This window comes from Cynocephalus volans, chromosome 2 (genome assembly GCF_027409185.1).
Source record: "Cynocephalus volans isolate mCynVol1 chromosome 2, mCynVol1.pri, whole genome shotgun sequence".
In the NCBI taxonomy this organism is placed as follows: Eukaryota; Metazoa; Chordata; class Mammalia; order Dermoptera; family Cynocephalidae; genus Cynocephalus; species Cynocephalus volans.
Genome location: NC_084461.1, coordinates 210,473,133 through 210,493,079, shown reverse-complemented (window position 1 = coordinate 210,493,079; position 19,947 = coordinate 210,473,133). Strand labels below are relative to the sequence as shown.

The 19,947-nt window shown below is 55.6% G+C and overlaps 1 protein-coding gene across 1 annotated transcript; it reads left to right on the top strand.

The window, feature by feature from the left end:
* The first annotated feature begins 7,895 nt into the window (after nt 1-7,895).
* Nucleotides 7,896-12,809, top strand: LOC134370112 (RIMS-binding protein 3A-like). The gene has a single exon (XM_063087096.1). The coding sequence runs from the start codon at nt 7,896-7,898 to the stop codon at nt 12,807-12,809; it is 4,914 nt and encodes a 1,637-aa protein (XP_062943166.1).
* Nucleotides 12,810-19,947: the final 7,138 nt, after the last annotated feature.

Sequence of the window (19,947 nt, the reverse complement as noted above, 5' to 3'; positions counted from 1 at the left end):
TGCTCTGGAGAATGGGGAATGGAGGTGGATAAGGGGATAAGAAGGGGAGCAGGGGCCACTTGGAAGCCTGTCACTATAATCCGGGCAAAGAGGAGCTAGTGGTTTGGGCCTAAGGTGGCAGCAGGCAGAGAGAAGGGCACAGTTTTAGAACACATTTAGGCCTTGTTAAGGAGTTTTTCTCCATTCTAGGAACACGGGGTTTTTCATGAAAGGAGAGAGGAAAGGGCACTGGAGATAATATAGCCTGCAATAGGGCAGCCTCTCACACAGCATCCTGGGGGCCCAGGCTTGACACATAGAGGGAGGGAGAAACCAGGACAAGCCTCATGAAATCAGGGACCCTGCCTTCCTTTTACCTACCCCCAAGGGTCAACACACTGGGTGTTCAATAAACATCTTGCATATGTATGAGGGTCTTTACCTGTTCTCTAGAGTCACGGGGGACTTGGAAGCCTGGGGGCTCACTGACTCCATGGTCCTACTCTGAGCATAGGACCTGCCCTTACTGGGCCCAGGTCAAAGAAAGAACACAGCTCTACTGGGAACAGCCTCCCTCTATGGAGAACCACAAAGGGAAAGGGGGCCCTGCCCTGAGAAATTCCAAGCCAGTTGAAGCACATTTCATACCTTTGACCTTGACATACTAAGCTGGGGATAGAGGGTGGGATCAGGAGAGGCACAATGCTGAGAACTAGCCTTTGCCATGGCATCTTCCTGCATCCTCACCACCCGCCCTGCAAGATGGCTCCCTCTCACCCACTTTGCCGGTAGGAAGCCAAGTCTCCGAGCTGCGGTACTATTGCTAAACAAGCACACAGCAAATTTACCCAGTTTCAGTAGAAAAGCCGCCTGGCCTTTGGGGCTCCTGTCCTGATCTATTGCTGCCCGTAGCAGGCCTGGCTTCTGGTCACACCAGCTCACCTCCACTCAGCCAAACCTGCTCATTCAGATCTGGCCTTTCTATGCCACCTCCCCAAGCCTCTCATCAGAAGTGGCCTCTTCCTCCTCCTCCTTCTCCTCCTCTTCCTCCTGCTCCTCCTCCTGGTCCAGGCTCTTCTGCTCACACTTATATGCTGTTCCTTCCTCCAATCAGCACAGGGTCCTGGGTCTTACCCACCAGGCCTCAGGTCCAGGTCCAAAAAGGGAGATACACAAGCGGCACCTGCCCCAAGGAGTTCACAGCATCCTGCGGAGGCACTGAGAAAAATACCAGAGGGTGGCAAGGGTTTAGTGAGGTGTGGGGTCTCGGTGGTGCAGGGAGCCGGGGGGCGCTGACAGAGACTGGGCATGAAATGAAAGGAGTTCCCCAGTAGGCAAGAGGACAGGGAAAAAATAGTGCCTCTGCTAAGGCAGGAAATGGGCCATGGGCACTCACAGTAACTGGGTGCTGCACATTTACACCCACCACCAAGTTCATTGGCACCACAGAGAAGTGCTAAGATGTTCTATTTGGCAGGAGAGGAAATTGAGACCCAGAGAGAAGTGGCTTGCCCTGCATCGCCCAGCTAGGAAGCTGGGAGTCAGACTCCTCTCTGGTGCATGCTAAAGCCTCATGTCCCATATTCCTCCCTTCCCACGTTTCTCCCTTCCCACTTCCCTCCCTTCCCACAACTAGTGCTCCAGCCACACCATATTCCCTGCCTTTGCTCACGCTGCTCCCTGTGCCTTCAGTGCCTTTGTCATTACCTCCCACAATGTCCCCCCACATCCATCTGGCAAGTGCTACTCATCCCCAAGGACTTGACTTACCACGCTCCTTTGCTGGGTGCTAGGTCCCAAAGAGAGCAAATGGCATCTCATTGACTCCTCCAATAGCCCTCACAAGTCAGAACTGCCATCAGCTCCATTTGCAGAGGAAGAAACTGAGGCTCAAGCTGTTAATCAATTTCTCAGCCACCTGGCTGGTCAGAGGCTCAAGCCCAAGTATGCTGTTGGGCTGTGAGGGACAAACCAAGGTCTGGGGGATCAGCTGACCTAAAGGACTCCCTCTTTCCCACCTTTCTTTCTTCTCTTCCCTCCTTTCCCCTCCCATCCTCCCTCCCTTCCTTCACTCATTTCTCTGTGCTTAGTGAATGAAGAAATTAACATTTCCTCTGGCCCTTGCCATGCCCTGACCAGATGCTCAACAAACATTTGGTGAAGGACTATCCCCTGACCTAGAACTATGGCCAAATGACGGGACAAATGGTCATTACTACTGGTGCCAGCAGGGAGGTGGGCAGGGCCTCATTCTTCAGGCTGCAAGGGAGGGAGGTGATTGGAATAGGTCCAAAGGCAGTGGGACAGGCGGAAATGGAGATGCCAAAAGACAAGATAAGTCAACAGTGAAGATCTGGGGAACAGTGATGCTGCCAACAGCAGTGGGGTTCTCAGGAAGCAGCAGCCACTTGTTCAAGGGCTGGAGGATTACAGTAACACTCAGGCTGCCAGAGCCAGCAGGTGAGGCTCTGCTAGCACCAGTTCAGAGCCCAGACTCGAGTCACACAAGTCCCTGCATGACCCCAGGCAGTTTTCTCATTTGGCGAGGATAGTGCCAGCCTCCCTGGCAGTGGCGAGAATTCAGGCATGAGGCATATAAAGTGCAGGTGGGGAAGGGGCAAGCCACTCGCAGAGGGATGTGTGTCACCCTTCCTTGCCCAGGAGGGTGTGGACCAGCCAGGACAGGCTGCAGGGCCCAGGAAGTGGGGGTAGAGAGCAACACAGTCTCTCTCCATGTATCTAGCCCCATCCAGGAAAGGTCAGTACTGGGGGGTAGAAGGAAACTCACCTGATTGAGGTTGGGCTGGCAACCTCTCTGAGCTTCAATTCTCTCTGTCCCCCATCCCCAAGTGAGGACCATGAAAGGATTGTCAAGTATCAAAATCAGAAGGGGTGTGGGCCTGCCCTGAGAGGGGTGGGCATGGGATAGGGCTGGTGCAGCCAGACTGCAGGGGGCTTTGCAGCTTCTGTTCCCCCTGCCTGAAATCCCCCCTCAGCTCCTCTGGGCACCTCCTCTCCCTCTCTTCCCTCAGCCCTCAGCTCATGCATCTCCTTGTCCAGGAAGCCTGCTCTGACCAGTCTCTTCTCCCCATTAGCACCACACACCTCACCCACGGTGCATGTCCAAGCTCCGATTTTACTACTGACCTTTGTGTCATCTGTGTTTAACCTTTGCATCCTCCCTTACACTGTCAATTCCATGGGGGCAGAGGCCACATCTGGCCTATCTACCTCTGTCTTCTTTGCTCATATATTTATTGAACACTTGCCACATGCCAGGCACTGTTCTAGACACAGAGAAGACAGCAGAGAACAGACAGAAATACAATGACACAAAACTAAGGGAAGTGGAATGGGAAACTGGGGCCACTGGAGCCACAGGGGTTGAGAAGATTAAAGCCCTCCTGTGGGCCTGCAGGATGGAGCCCACGCCCCTCCCTGAGGCCAGACAAGCTCTGCAAAGCTTTGGAACCAGAGCAGAAATGGATCCAGGCCAGGCTGGCAGGGGAGGGATAGGAACCAGGTCACCAAGGATCTCAGACCCCATGGCCCAAAGGTCATAGACTGGGGCTGTGGGAAGAGGCAACGTGGAATTAGGGTTGGTGATGTGGGGTGAACAGAGATGTGAGGGGGACACATTGTCTTCTCTTAGGGTCACTGGAATCATGGAGCTTTGGGATGGGCAGTGTGTAGGCACATTATAGACAGGAGGACCTCTAACCCAGGGGTTGGAAAACATTTCAAGCAGCATAACTCTTGGGCTGGCCCATGGCTCGCTCGGGAGAGTGTGGTGCTGACAACACCAAGGCCCTGGGTTCAGATCCTGTATAGGGATGGCCAGTTGGCTCACTGGCTGAGCGTGGTCCTGACAACACCAAGTCAAGGGTTAAAATCCCCTTACCGGTCATCTTTTAAAAAAAAAAAGCAGCATAACTCTTTATTAAATCACATTTCTCTTTCAAACCTCATAAATGACACCAATGAGTGGATCTGCCCATTGAAGCAGATAGGGGCAGTGTCTACCCTTCAGCTCCCACAATATCTCCTCTCCACAGTGCTATGGTATTTCCAAGGAACCCTGGAGCCCTAAGGAACCCAGTTTGAAAACCACCCATGTAATCCATCCCTTTCATTTTATAGGCAGGAAAGCTGGTCCCGGAGAAGGCAGTGACATGGTGAGCTAGTCCCGGGTCTCCTGCCTCCCAGTCTACAACTTCTCATATGTCTTGGGCACCAGCGATGTGCTGGGCCCCATGCAGAGACACAGTAAGGACCAAGGAAGACATTACCCCTGCTGTCGCCAAGCTCAGAGTGGATAGGGGTGACAGGCAGGTCACTGGACAATCACCGCACACCATGATGAGTGCAGAGATGACAGAAGCCCAGAGCTGGGGAAACGCTGCTTTACTCATCCACTCTCTCCACGCTTCAGAATGCCTCTGACATGCCGTGGGGGGCGGGGGGGGCACGTGCTGGCACAGGCAATTGCTGGCTGGTGACTGTGGGATTCCCAGAGACTTATCCCAGCATCCTCCTCCTTGGCGGCAGCCTGCCGTACCGACCTGACAGTTTGAGGGCGAGTCCTGCAGCAGAACACCAGGCTGTGGAGCCCAACCACCACCCTGAAGTGACAATCCAGCACTTCCTTGCACCCTGGCAAGCCACCCACTCCCTCTGAGCCTCAGGTCCTCCTCTGTAAAGCAGGGCTGTGGTGAGGAATCCATAAAGACAGGGCCGGCCCGTGGCTCACTCGGGAGAGTGCGGTGCTGATAACACCAAGGCCACGGGTTCGGATCCCATATAGGGACGGCCGGTTAGCTCACTTGGGAGAGCGTGGTGCTGACAACACCAAGTCAAGGGTTAAGATCCCCTTACTGGTCATCTTTAAAAAAAAAAAAAGACATAAAGACACCCTCCTGTGGCTGCCACACCCAGGGCCCAGCACCAGTTCAAGGACAAGGCTGTTGCCACATCTCACCTGCACCCCCATCCCCACACCATATCCACCTCACCTCTCAAAAAGAACATCTGGAGCCATAGTTCCTGGTGTTCTTGTTACTAACCACTGCCCAAAGGCATTTCCTGTGGGTTCAGGGGAACATGGCTTTAAAAACTTGAGTATAATGGAAAAGGTGGAACCAGAGGACCACATGCTCAGTGAACATATCATGAGAAGTCCCAGGTGCTTCCCAGGCCAGGCAGACACCACAGACCAAAAAGCAAAGGGACCGCTAACGTGACCGCAACATTCAGGTCTGGATGCAGATGGACAGGTACCAGGTGGCCATCTTTGTCTCCCATGAGCCACTTGGCACCAGAGGCAGGAAGAGCAGGGAGGAGCCAGATAGAAGTAGGGCTCCTGAGCTCCCAAGCCACACCAGGTGACCAGTCAGAGGCTGAGTGTGTGCGTGTGCGTGTGTGTTTGTGTGTGTGTGTTCTGCAGCTCAGGTCCTGCAAACATTTCTGCTGAGGACTGACCCTCACTCCTGGCCCAGCCTGAGGCCTCTGCCCAAGGCCCCAGTGGGCAGCCCAGACCCTGAGACTGGGTTGCCAGATGGTACCTGAATATGGGAGGTAGGTGAGCCAGATGGCCAGGTTGGGCAGTGCCCCTTGTGCCCTTCCTGCCTGCCTAGCCCTGGGTCCCTATGCCACCTTGCTGGGGAAAGACTTTCCACTTACACTTTCTCTGATCCCACTCTGGGTGGGGACACAACTGTGTATCAGACACTTTTCTTTCTCAAAAGGAGGGGAGACAGGTGGGGTGATCAGGGCTATTGTGGGGCTGTAGGGCCCTGAGGAGTTTAGGCCTAGCCTGGAGAATCAAGGAAGGCTTCTCGCAGGAGGAAACTGCTAAGCTGAGACCAAAGGACAAGTACAAGGTGAACAGTAGGTAAGTGGACAAAAAAACAAGCGTTGTTTGGGACCCACTACTCAGCCAAATGACCTAGAGCAAAACTTTTGATACACTGGGGTTGGGACTTCTCTGTTAAATGGACATAGGTGATTTAAACATTTAATATATAGCAAATGCTAAGCACCAAGCATAGCACATAGTAGGTTCTTGGCCCATGGACAACACATGCAAAGGCACTGAGTCCTTTGAGCCAGGGGCCTGGAAAAAGCTCATGATGGGAAGATGGGAACTTACATAGACCTCACTGCAGTTCTTACCTGGGCCACTGGAGTAGTGGTGTCCCTCCAACTCTGAAAGGCTGTTGCTATCAATACGTCCACTGAGTAGAGGCTGGAAGAGGTGAAGTAACCTGCCATAGTTACTCAGCCAAAAAGTGGCAGGGCCTGGATGGAACCCCAGGTCTCTCTGATGCTTTCTACCTGTCATGAGACACCTGAGTGAGTCCCAGGAAGACAGAGAGTGCCTGTCCTACCTCCACCATGGCAGCTCTGCCTCGAAGACCTCAGTTTCCCTAGAAGCAAAAAAGAGATTAGGACTAAAATCAGTGAGTGAGTTGCCAGCCAGAGAGCCTTGTTCTGGTCTATGCACCATGTCTGTGCACAGCCCATTGAACTCTCACACCCAGAGAGGACATGGATGCTCAGAGAGGTCAGAGATCTCTGGGAGGTCACACAGCCTGGAAGAGGGCTGCATTATTAGCCCATTTTCCAGATGAGGGTGTGGAAGTGATACAGGAAGCATAAGGACTATCTGACTCCAAAGGCCCCCCAACCCAACCATCTGAAAACACTGCCCGTTGGAGGACCCTGGAAGGTTCTTTGGCCTTGCTGTCTCCAGGGAGGTAACACAAGGACCAGTCTGGGCCCATAGGGGTCTTTGGCTTTACCTTTCAGGGAAGCAGGTAGCTCCAGGCCCTCATGAGCCAGACCAAAGGATGGGCTGGGCCCCCAGGGTGTGTCCGAGGGGCCCAGCAGACCCATTCTCTCACCTCCTTTGCTACCTCTCCAACTAGTGTCCCCCACCCCGGCTTCTGCTTGACCCGCTCTCCTTCTGCAGCTCTGAAATGTGAGACTTCCCTCTGGAGAAAGACTGGGGAGGGGTCCTCACAGCTGACCCTGAGGTTGGGGGATGAAGTCACAGAGCACTGATGGACTCTGGAGTCACAATTTTGCAGGTTTGAATCCCCACTTAGCTACTTCTGTGTTGTCTGACAATGGAAAATTCCTTTTCTCTCCAGGCGTCCTTGAGTGTAAAGATGAACCAAGAAAACAGGTCAAGGCTCTGGTTTTCACAGGGGCCCTTCTCCTCTGTCTCAGTTGGCACCATGCCCAAGCCATGGGGCTTCAGACTTATCACCTGTAAAATGGGCATGAAAGGTTTAAATAGATAACGCATGTAAGAGGTCCTTGGAGGAGTAGGCACAGTGTGGGTGCAGCTCCCAGATGCTCCCTCCCCTTGTTAGGGGTCCAAGGCTTATCCCCAAATTTAGGCATATGCTGCTGTAGTTCCCAGCCACCTAGGCCAAACACACCACCTGAACCCATGGCAGAGCAAGGCCAGGTCTGCCTGCACTCAACCCGTGGCCTTGACCCACACACCCGGCCTCTTTCTCCAGGCCCAGGAGCAGGGGCCCTGCCTTCCCACGGGGCACCTTGGCCTGGAAGAGATTGCACAGTGCCTAGGAGGTTGCCTGGGGTGGGTCACAAGGGACATAGTGCCAGGAGCAAGAAAGGTGTGGGGCCAAAAAGACCCCCAGGCATCCTGGGAGGGACATGCGCTAGTTTGAGCAGGGGTGTCGGGAGCCCAGCCCCGGGAGAGGTGCGCGGCCGGGCGCCAGAGACAGTGGGTGGAGGGAACACGTCCAGAAGCGGAAGGGGCTCGCGGAGACCCCCAGGAGGCGCCGGAAGGGGCGCGCGGAGCGGTTGGCCGCGGCCGGGACAGCGGCCGTTGGTGAGCTGCGGCCTGCCAGGCAAGGTCAGGCGTCTGGCCGGCCGCGGCCGCAATGACCAAGGATTCGCCCAGCCCCTCCGGCGGCGGCCGCGCGTCGCCCAAGAAGCCGGGCAGCCCTGGCCCGGCACTGGCAGTGCTGGAGGAGCAAAGAAGGGAGCTGGAGAAGCTGCGGGCCGAGGTGGAGGCGGAGCGGGCGCGTGAGCGGGCCGAGCGGCGGCGCTTTGCTGCCCAGGCGCGCCAGCTGCGAGAGGCTGCAGAGCGGGAGCGGGAGCAGTTGGCTGACCATCTGCGCTCCAAGTGGGAGGCACAGCACCGCCGGGAGCTGCGGCAGCTGCAGGAAGAGATGCAGCGGGAGCGCGAGGCCGAGATCCGGCAGCTGCTGCGCTGGAAGGAGGCCGAGATGCGGCAGCTGCAGCAGCTGCTGCACCGCGAGCGCGACGGCGTCCTGCGCCAGGCCCGGGAGCTGCAGCGCCAGCTGGCCGAGGAGCTGATGAACCGCGGCTACTGCGGCCACGCGGGGGCGCCCGAGGTCTCCGCGGCGAAGTGCCGCTGTCGCTTGCAGGAAGTGCTGGCGCAGCTGCGCTGGGAGAAAGACGGCGAGCAGGCAGCACGCATCCGCCACCTGCAGGCGGCGCTAGACGTGGAGCGCCAGCTATTCCTCAAGTACATCCTGGAGCACTTCCGCTGGCACCCCGCTTTGTCCAGTCCCCCGGACCCCCAGGCTGTACATTCCTCGAAAGAACCGCTTCCCAAGACCGCGAGCGGTGCTCGCCTCACTCCAAAGCCCGCTTGTCTACTCAGATCCTTCGACAGCCTGAGCGCCAGCATCCGCGTGAACTCCCTCTCCCTCGACCTGGTCCCTGGGTCGTGCTCAAGCTCTCCAGACGGCCTGCTCCCCACGCGCTCCAGCTCCCTCGATTCCTTGGCACCAGTGCGTTCCCGCTCGGTCGACAGCACCCTGGGTTGCCCCAAGGCCTCCGAATCCGAGGAGCGGGCCTCCTTGCCAGACACCTTCATCCTGGACTCCCTGAGTCCGCCGCCACCACCACCGTCATCGGCACGCGGGAAACCTAGCAACCCGCAGGGAGGAGAAGGCTTTGGGAGACAGCCCTGCGAAGCCCTGACCCCCTCGCCGCCGAGACGGGAATATCACGAGCTGGTGAAGCAGAACTCAGAGCTGGCCGAGGCGTTGCAAGTGTTGGCGCGCCGCTGCTCTGGCCTGCGCGAGGAGAACATGCAGCTACGGTGTGCAGGCTTCCCGGACGAGGCGGACGAGAAGTTGAAGCGGCTCAAGGTGAAGCGCGCGGAGCTGACTGGCCTGGCGCGGCGCCTGGAAGACCGGGCCCGCAAGCTCCAGGAGACCAACTTGAGGGCAGTGAGCGCGCCCGTGCCCGGCGAGAGCCGCCCCGGCCTGGAGCTGTGCCAGGCTTTTGCCCGCCAGCGCGCCCAGGATATGTCAGAGTATGCAAGTGCTCTGCTAGAAAAGGACAAGCAGATAGAAGAGCTACGGCAGGAATGCCACTTCCTGCAGGCACGCGTCGCCTCGGGCCTGAGCAGCGCCCCTCATTCTGGAGGAGGAGCCTCCAGTGCCCAGGGGCTCGACGTCAGCGACTTGGACCGGCTGCAGCGCGAGTCCCAGCGAGAGGTGCTGCGTCTGCAGAGGCAATTGACTCTACAGCGGCAATTGACTCTGCAGCAGGGCAAGGGCGGAGCTTGGGCCGAGGTGGGCGGCCAGAGCGCACCCTGCGAGGAGGCGCGACGCCAGGTGCTGGCGCTGGAGCTAGAGCTGGGCGCGCGGCGGCGCGAGTGCGAGGAGCTGGGCGCGCAGGCGGCGGCGGCGCGGCGGCGGGGCGATGAGGCAGAGGCGCAGCTGCAGGCAGCGCTGCGCAAGGGCGCCTGGTTGGCGGAGGAGAACGGCCGGCTGCAGGCCCAGGCTGACTGGGTGCGGAAGGTGGCAGCCGAGACCAGAAAGGTATGCGAGCAGCTGGGCCGCGCGTGTCAGGAGCGCGACGCTACCGGCTTGCTGGCTGAGCAACTGCTGCAGCAGGCAACGCGCGGACAAGACAGACAGCAGCAGCTGCAGCATGACCTGCAGAAGGCCCTGCGTGACCTCCAGATTGCCTGGAAGGAGATACAGTCGCTGCAATGTCAGCCCGGCCACCCTCCCGAGCAGCCCCAGGAGGCCGCCCAAGCCGTGGCGTCCCAAGCCAGGGATAGTGGAAGCCCCAAGTTCCAGCCAGGGCCTGAAGACCACGCAGTGTCCCAGCCCAGCAGAGACAAACAGGAGAAAAGGGAAGCCTTCCTGGAGGAGAGACCAGTTGCCTTTGGGGAACCAGCCAGTGCCCCCCAAGTGCCAGACAGAGTCCCGACCAGCTGTCCTCTGGACTCCAGGACCGAAGCCAAGAAAAGCAGCTCCGGGTCGAACTCCTCCTCCGAGGTGGAATCCTTGTGGGCCACCGTACCTTCCTGCCCTGCTCTGGACATGGACACAGCCAGCGAGGTGGATGATCTGGAGCCAGACAGTGTGTCCCCAGCCCTGGAAGTGGGGGGCTCAGAGGCTCCCGCTGCCCCCAAATGCAAGATCTTCCTGGCTCGGTATAGCTACAACCCATTCGAGGGGCCCAATGAGCACCCCGAGGGCGAGCTTCCCCTAACAGCTGGGGACTATGTATATGTCTTTGGGGACATTGATGAGGATGGCTTCTATGAGGGTAAGCTTGAGGATGGCCGGCAGGGGCTGGTGCCCTCCAACTTGGTGGAGCAGATTCGATACAGTGATGTCCTGGGCTTCCAGCCCTTCAAGTCCCCTGACCTTGGCCCCAGTCAGCTCCTGGCTGGGCAGGGCAAAGCTTTGAAGAAAGACAGCTTATTACCTGTGGAAGCCCAAGGAGCAGTAGACAGAGGGCTATGCCAGATGGGAAGGTTGAGCTCCAAGGCAGAAGTGGCAATAGATATTTTGGAGACCAGCTGCCTGAGCTCTCCACAGGGCTTCTACAGACCCCTTGTAGGGAATAAAGGGGTGCTCTGTGTGGCCCCCATGCAACTACATATGCAGGGCGTCACAGCCACGTCAGCCAAGATCACCTGGGTCTGTAGCAGCAGCAGCTGCCCCCATGTACTGTACCTCAATGACCAGGAGCATACCCTGACCCCCGCTGGAGTGAGCTGCTACACCTTCCATGGCCTACATCCTGGCACACAATACCAGGCGCGGGTAGAAGTGCAACTGCCATGGGACTTGCCACAGGTGTGCTGGGAAACGATGTCCTCCACCATCACCTTCGACACACCCTTAGCAGGACCTCCTGACCCTCCACTGGATGTGCTGGTGGAGTGCCACACCTCTCCAGGCCTGCTGGTGGTCAGCTGGCTCCCTGTGACTATTGACTTGGCTGGGTCCTCCAATGGGGTCCAGGTCACTGGCTATGCTGTGTATGCTGACGGGTTCAAGGTTGCAGAGGTTACTGATGCTACCGCTGGGAGCACCCTGTTGGAATTTTCCCAGCTGCGGGTGCCCCTAATGTGCCAGAAGGTCTCAGTGAGAACCATGTCACTCTGTGGTGAGTCCCTGGATTCAGTGCCAGCTCAGATCCCTGAGGACTGCTTCACCTGTCAACAATTGCTGGAGACTCCTCCCTTTAGCTACACCTGTGGTGATCTATCCACCCGCAGAGTCACCTTCCCCGTCTGCCCTCAGAAGCTGGCACTTGCTTCTCTGAGTGCCAAGGCCAGCCTCCACAGTCCTGGAAGCTGCAGGGAGCCCCAGGCCAAGTTCCTAGGAGCATTCTCTGAAGAATCCACAAGGAGTCGGTCCCCAATGTCCAACCTGAGTTCAAAAGAAGAATGTCCAAATGAAGGGGCTGGCAGCCAAGCCCAGGGGCCCACAGATGCCCAGGAGGGCTGCAGGAAAGACCTGCTCTTTCAAAAGAGTCCCCAGATCCACAGGCCACCTCTGATCAATAGCCAGTGTAAGGGGCAAGAAAACCACTACTGGCACATGGGCACCAGCAAAAGCCATGCCCCAGGATTCATCCATCTGTCCCCTGAGTGTGGGACCAGAAAAGAACCATGTCAGGAAAAGACTGCCCTTGAGAAGGATCTTAAGCAAAAGCAAGATGCCCAAGTGTTCATGCCTCCGCACCTGGGCATCAGCCAACAATACATGTCTGACTTCCATAGCATTCTGGAGGAGGAGGAGGCAGTGTGCTCGCGTCCATGGCACATGGAGATGCGAGAGCAGAGAAAGGAGCTCAGACCCCAGAGTGGGCGAGAACAGGCTCTGGGAGGTAAGAGAGAGTGCCAGCTTCATGAGCCTATCTCAGCGCTGTGTCCACCTCCATCCAGCAAAGTCATTAAGATGTCCAGGGGTGGCCCCACACAGCCAGGGTCAGAAGCCAACACTCCAGCCAGGATCTTTGTGGCCCTCTGTGATTATAACCCCCTAGTGATGTCTTCCAACCCTGAGACTGTGGAGGAGGAGCTGGCCTTCCAGAAAGGGCAGTTGCTGAGAGTGTGGGGCTCTCAAGACCCCCACGGCTTCTACCATGGCGAGTGCAATGGGCAAGTGGGCAACATCCCTGGGCACCTGGTGGCTGAGATAGAGATGGGCTTGGAGCGGAGTGACAAGAGGTGGCATTTGCCAGTACAAGAGCACCTGCCCTCTGTGCCCCACCTCGAGGACTTTGGGGGGTTCACCAGCCGATGGGGCCCCTTCCTCACACCCCAGGAGAACTCCAGGAGATCCCCACTGTGGACTCCAAAGACCATGATGGCTGCTCTGGACTATGATCCCAGGGATGGGCAAACAGGGGGCCAGGTGAAGGGCAAGCTGGTGTTGAGGGCGGGGGATGTGGTCACAGTCTATGGGCCCATGGATGACAAAGGATTCTATTATGGAGAATCGGGTGGCCAGAGGGGCCTGGTGCCAGCCCACCTGCTAGATCACGTGTCCCTCCATGGAGAGTGAGCAAGACTCCCTGCCGGGGTAGTGGCCCCTAGCCACCCACATGCCACTGGAGAAGCAAGCACATTGACCCTCACACTGGCACCCCTCCTTGCCACCGTAAACCGCATTTACTCCAAGCCCCACTATGTTAGACTGATGGCCGTCCCCAAACATCCCCTAGCCTCTAAAAGCAGCAGGGCTCAAGTCTGAGCTGAGCTATTTCCAAAAGAAAACAAAACAAGCCAACCCCTGAGAGTTTGACAGGCTGTCTCCAAGCTGTCGATAACTATGATAGGTATTTGGAGAAGTGCCTTTTTCTGTGGCCAATATGTGTTTTCTTTAGGAGTTTAACATTATTCATCCATTGTCTTGTATGAAAGCCTCAAGAAAAGTCTACATCTTAAAAAAAAAAAAGCAATCAGAATGTTATTTTTCTATCTTATGTTCAACCCCTCATTAAAATGTTCATAGAAGAAAAAAAAAAAAGAATATTTTAAACGTTAAAGCACAACCAAGAGAAACATGAGCATCCTCTTTGTCCCTCTTACTTCTGTCCAGGGGGTCCTCAAGGGCTGAGGAAGTGTTTTCCTGGCTGGGGAAGGGAGGGCACAGCCTTACTCTTCAGGGTGGCCCAGCTCAGGGTCTGCTGCGCTAGCTGCAGAGGGTCCAGCCAAGAGTCAGGGCTGACAAGCAGGGCCCCAAAGTCTCCACCCAGCCACACCTTCCCCAGGGTGTCCCTGTGCTGGGGCTGTGTTGTTGGTAAGCCCTTTGTGAAGGTTGGCTGAGGTCAGTGTCTCCCAGCTGGGGGTCTCACTCTAGTAGCTGCCCCCTTTCCCAGGGTGCTTTAGGAGGGATCCCCTTAGGAGGGCATTTCCTTGTTTGCCCCATTTTAGAGAAGAACCACCTGAGGCTTAGAAGGGCACCAATGTTAAGGTCACATGGCTCAGAGCCACCTCCTCCCATGGTTTTCCAGGGTTTCCCCTCCAGTGGGGTAGGGATGAGGGGCAGTCTTTTCTTTCTTAAAAAAGATGACTGGGGGCCGAGCCCGTGGCGTACTTGGTAGAGTGCTGCGCTGGGAGCGCGGCGACGCTCCCGCCGCGGGTTCGGATCCCATATAGGACTGGCCGGTGCACTCACTGGCTGAGTGCCGGTCACGAAAAAACGACAAAAAAAAAAAAAAAAAAAGATGACTGGTAAGGAGTTCTTAACACTTGACTTGATGTTGTCAGCACCATGCTCTCCCAAGTGAGCCATTGGCCGGCCCTATAAGGGGCAGTCATAATTCCTCTCTGCTTCTGTTTGATTTCCCCTGTTTCCCCACGTTCAACACACTGTCAGAGAAAGAACACTGCCTTCCTGTGTGTAGCCGGAAATGACCAGAAACATCCTGGGGCAAAAGGATTGGAGCCACCAGCTGGTTCCACAATAAGTTGGTGCATTGGGGCCAGAGGGTTCCACCATGATATCCATGGGGCTGAAGGTGGGACAGGGAAGGGGTAGACCCAAGGGCTGTCCCAACCTGACACATTTTCTGCTGTCTTATTCTCAAAGAGTGGTGGTGTGCACACACATACTTATTACTTGTGAGCCAGAGGCTGCAGGTCCCAGCAAGGGGAGGAAATCCACCTCACTCCCCATCAACCACTTTTGTCCCCTCTCATGCTCACAATGACCCACTTTTACAGTGAGAGAACAGGCTCAGACAGGCTCTGCAGCTGGCCTGGGAAGAGAGTCCAGACCAGCTCACCCAGCTGAACGTTATCTCCAACCCTTGCAGGCAGCCACCACCTCTCCTCCTTTTGGGCCAGTGATCCTGAAGCCCAGTGTTGATCACAGCTGAGAGCATCGGCTCTCATGATGGTTTTTTAAATTGTTATGGTATATAAAATTTACCATCATAACCATTTTTAAGTGTACAGTTCAGTAGTGTTAGGTATATTCACGTTGTTGTGCAGCAGATCTCCAGAACTCTTTTTATCATGCAAAACTGAAACTCTGTAGGCATTAAACACCCCCCATTCTCACTCTTCCCAGTTCCTGGCAATCACCACACTACTTTCTGTCTCTAGGTATCTCATATCAGTGGAATCATACAGTATTTGCCTTTTTATATCTGCCTTATTTCACTTGGCATAATGTCCTCCATGTTCATCCAGGTTACAGCATGTGTCAGAAATTCCTTCCTTTTTAAGACTGAGTAATATTCCATTGTTCCATTGTATGGATATACCACATTCTGTTTATCCATCCATCTGTCAATGGACACTTGGGTTGCTTCTGCATTTTAGCTATTCAGAATAATGCTGCTGTGAACATGAATTTACAGGTATCTCCTCAGTTTCTCAAACCACTAGATTCCTGGTGAGCCCACGGCCCAGAATGGAGTCTGAGGACAATGAGCAGCAAGAGAACTGCTTCTGCAGGAGAGGCAGCCCAGCCCCTTGGGGCTGGTGGGTGCCAAGTTGGGCAGTTTGCAGACTGATCATGGACTGAGTGGTGTGGACAACTATGTTTCACACACACTGGAAGAGCAATGACAGTTTAGCAAGAGAATAGAAACTTTAATTCACACACTTTCATAATTAAGGACAAGGACTCTCATTCCCTAAGAACCACAAACTCAACCCAGCAAGGACCATGCTACCTATGTTCCATCACTATTTACTTAATTTTACAACCTTCCCTGACTATTGCCCAAAATCATTCATCTTTTTTCCAACAGCTGCAGAGTAGTCTGTCAGAGCTCTGAAGTGATATCCCCACCCCTCACACCAGCAGCCCCCCAAAGTAAGTCCTCAATAAGTGTATGTTGAATGAAGGAACAGTTTTTCTGCCACCCTCTATATGTGGCCCCTGTGCTATGCCTCAAGCACTCACACCACACACAGGGCTGCTCGGGCCACTGCACAGAGTAAAATGTGGACCCAGGACAGCAGAGGAACAGGGACTGGGGAAGGTACCCATGGGGAGGAGTGCATTCCCAAGTGGGACGAGAATGTGAATAACTGGGCCAGAGAGAGGGATGGCATCCCAGGCAGCAAGAACAGCAGAAGCAAAGGTCCCTTAGGTGTGAAAATAGTGAGCAATTACAGGTTTGGGGGAGCAGTGGCATAGAAAGGGGGAAAGGGATGAGGGACAGGTGTCCACCCACTAGCTGGTGTGGACCTCCTCTTTGGAGAGGGCTACAGGTCTTGGGAGCTTCTTCACACTGCCACCAGGGGGCAGCCTGGGTGAACCCAAGAGCCTTTCCCCAGGGACTGTGCACCTGGGCAGGGCTACCTAGGCCCACACCTGCCTGCTCAGGCTTCCAGCCCCAGTGTCAGGGGCAAGCAAGAAATATCTTTTTGATGCTGTAGGCCTGGAATCCAGGTCCCTCCTGGCCTAGTTCTCTCCCTCCTCTCTCCCCAGAGCACCTTAGGGAGAATGTCACATACCCATACGGGCCATCCTCCAAGAGGACCATGACCAGCACCAGGCCTGGCCAGTCTGATGTCCAGCCACAGGTAGGCCTCCTTCTTCACCCTTCTCACAGCCACGTTCCTCTAAATCTTAAATCCCAGAGGCCACGGCAACTTTTAGTGAATAAATTAAGAAACATAAGGCTGGGAGAGGTAGGGCCATGGTGGCATGGATCAGTTGGGATTGAGAACCCAGCCACTTAGATGCCAGCCTGCCACTAGGAGGACTCTCAGAGCATTGGCTTTTTCATCTGCAGCAGAATTGAGTTTGTTTTGAGCAGATCCTATGTGCAGAGCCTGGGGTCAGGACATGAAGAAAGACCAAGAAATTGGGTCAGGGCACAGGTTGGGCTGGAGCAGGGGAACATCATTCTGGGCCCAGCTTGGCTCCCCCTGAGAGCCCTGAGAAGCTGAAGACTTTGAGCTGGGGCAAGGGAAGGCCACAGAGGTCTAACAAGGTGGGCAGGCTGCTGAAGGATGTGGGCAGGCCGCAAAGGACGGAGATGCCTGGCTGTGGCCTGCACCAGGCTCCCTCCCTGACTGACTTCATGACCTGGAGGCTCAAAGCCTGTCCAGTCCAGACCTGCCCAGGAGGGGACTGAGAGAGTTAGGAAGCCTGGCTGGCCAGAGGGCAAAGGAGCCTATCAACTGGGTGAGTTTAGTTCAAGGGTCACAACACCTGCCCTGGCCCCATCCACCCATGTCCATGGGCCTCTAGCCCCTCCGCCCCCCTCCACCTCTCCCTGACCTGCTCCCTCTCACCCTCCGCTACAGTGCATTTTCCAAAATGTAAGATTAATTGACCAATTTCTGAGTCATTGATTGTACCAAATCTGGAAAAGATTTCACAAAATATGAAGGACACAATTTTTGGTGGGGGTAGGGAGCTGACTGGTATGGGTATCCGAACACTTGACCTCGGTAAAGGGCACCATTTAAAAAACCTCAGAGATAGCTCTGTAGCCCATTTTAAGCTTGTTCCACCTTTTGGCCACACTCTCCTCTCCCTGTCTCACCACTATGGAGGTTGGATTTGGAGGCCGGGAGGGGCTCGTAGGAGGTCAGATGTTCCACCTAAGATAGAACACACCGGGCCAACTGGGTCTTATGAAACCAAGCATATTGCCAGGTGGAGCTAGATCTAGAAATGTGGGCAAAGATGGTTCCTAGGGCTGTGGTGGCACCACTGACACCCCAGCCAACCCTACATGTCCAGCCGGCCTCCATGCCCAGCCGACGTATCTCTGCCCCAGGTGACAGGTGGGGTCTGCAATGGGTCTGTTCCCCCCAGGGCTGAAATGTCCTTGTGTTTGGAGGACCATCCAATTGTCCCCTGCCCACAGGAACTGTCCTCACTCCCCATAAAGACTTGGCCTCTGATACCTGGCTACAGGTTTGTATGCCTCATTTTGTCCATTTATGGGGGCCCTGGGACCCCAGGTAAATCCTCTTGTTACTGACCACCTGGCTGGACCTCCAGGACGTTGACTTCAATCTTAGGGACTCCACTGGCCACACTCCCTTGGTCAGGGTACTTTGGGTAAAGGATGTCCTAGGGGGCTAGGCACCTCCTGCTCAGCTTGAGAGTAGATCGGGGCTGAATCCAAATCCTGGCCCTCTCACTCACTTTTAGTTGAACAACCTTGGGCAATTCCTTTGTTTCTTAACTCTCAGACTCGATTTCCTCTTCCCTAAAATTAGCCTTTCGGCTGCTCTGCTCCTCCGGCTGCCTCACTCCCAGGTGTTCTTCAAAAGTGCTCATCACAGGCCGGCCCGTGGCTCACTCGGTAGAGTGCGGTGCTGATAACACCAAGGCCACGGGTTCGGGTCCTATATAGGGATGGCCGGTTTGCTCACTGGCTGAGCGTGGTGCTGACAACACCAAGCCAAGGGTTGAGATCCCCTTACCGGTCATCTTTTTTTAAAAAAAAAAAAAAAAAAAAGTGCCCATCACCTCTTGCAGGCAGGCCTTTGAATCCCGCCCCTCCCTTACTGGCTTTAGCTGCCCCTCCCAAATGCTTGGACAGCCCTCAGGCATAATTCCGTACCCTGGAATTACTCATTGACTCCACCACCTCCCCTATCAGACTGTCTCATTCTGCCTCACCCCCGCCATGCAGGTATCTGGATCTGGAGTGCAGCAGACATCGGGGCTGGGGACCAACCCATTCCTAACTTAGGAAAGGCCCCAACCAGCTTGTGAAAGAGACCACCCCAGAAAGTGTCGGCCTAGGGCTCTCAGTGGCCATGCTTCCAGCTTCCCGTTAGGATCTGATCTTTACTGACCCTTCACCATGTGCTAAGGCTCACGTACTGCTCAGATTAACCCCACTCAGGGAGTATAATTATTTCCCCCTTTTACAGCTAGGGAAACTCAGGCTCAGAGAGGGGAGGTCATTTGTCAAAGTTGTTCAGCAAGATGGTGGCAGAGCCTGGGGTCTGAACCCAGCTGTGTCCCTTTGCCCCATGCCCTTATCTGGAAGATTCCTTCCCCACCCTGGGGGCAGGGCCTGGGTCTGGGGAGGAGGCCAGAGGGAGAGATAGGTAGGAATTCAAATTGGTAGGACTGGTGGGGGGAGGGGGGAGGTGCTGGGGAGTGGCCGCAGTTAGAGCTTGGGCAACAGGGTGCTCTGCAGAGCTTAGCTGGGGGCGGGGAGTGGGCAGCAGGGGCAGGCACAGACCTGCTGAGTCAGAGATGCCGGAGGGACTCCAGGGGAGGCATCTGGGAGATGTCCATGAGCTGGGGCCAGTGAAAGCACCCCAGGGTGGTAGGCCAAGGGGTAGAATTGGACAATGAGGCTCCACCTCAGGACCATCAGGATTTAAGGAGAAAGAGGCCTCAGAGAGGGCAGGGGGCCACATTTTCCAGAAGGAGGGAGTGGTCAGCCTCCACAAGGTCAGGCAAGATAAGGGCTGCTGCACCCAACCTCCCTCATGACTGTGACCAGAGGCTGCTGTCCCAGCCCAGGGGCTTCCTGGCGTCCTGGCCATGAAAGAGATGGCCCCTCCCCCATTCCCACATGAGGTCCTACCAGAGCCTGGTGATAGAAGAAGTCTCCCTGAAGAAAACTGGAAAGCTGGAATCTGGAAATTCCATGGCCCCCCATCCCCTGAGTGGCCTTGGTTCAGTATCTGGCTACAGGAGCTGAGCCAGAGGTCCCAGAAGGTTCTTGGTGCCCTCAGGACCCTGTTCCCTGGCCCAGATTGAGGAGGAGTCTGTTTTATCCACTCCTCCCCCGCTGCTGGAGAGGAACCCCACTAGGGAAATGGAACCTCACCTTGGCCTCACTTTTCCCTGGGGTGCCTTCTCTGCCTGCTTCCCCATCTACCAAGGCTCTGCTGAGCTTCTGTCTGTTGCATCCAGGTAATTCCCTCACACTCACAAAAGCCAATGAAGCAGATAACAGCTGTAAGGCTCATTTTGTAGGTGAGAAAACTGAAGCCCATATTGGTCAGTTCTAGGGCAGCTGGCTGGTCAGTGGCATAGCCAGGATTTGGTTCCCTGTTCAGCTGCCTCCCCGTGGGCTTCTCCCCAAAACATGGGCCTGCCAGCCCTCATCTCCACCCTTCCCATCTCAGAGGAAAAACTGGCTCCCCTCATTCACCATCAGTTCACCTGGGCCAGATGCTGGCCAGGTATAGGAGCCACAGTGTCCTATACACAGACCCCACAACAGACCTTGCCAGTCTAATGGGAGAGA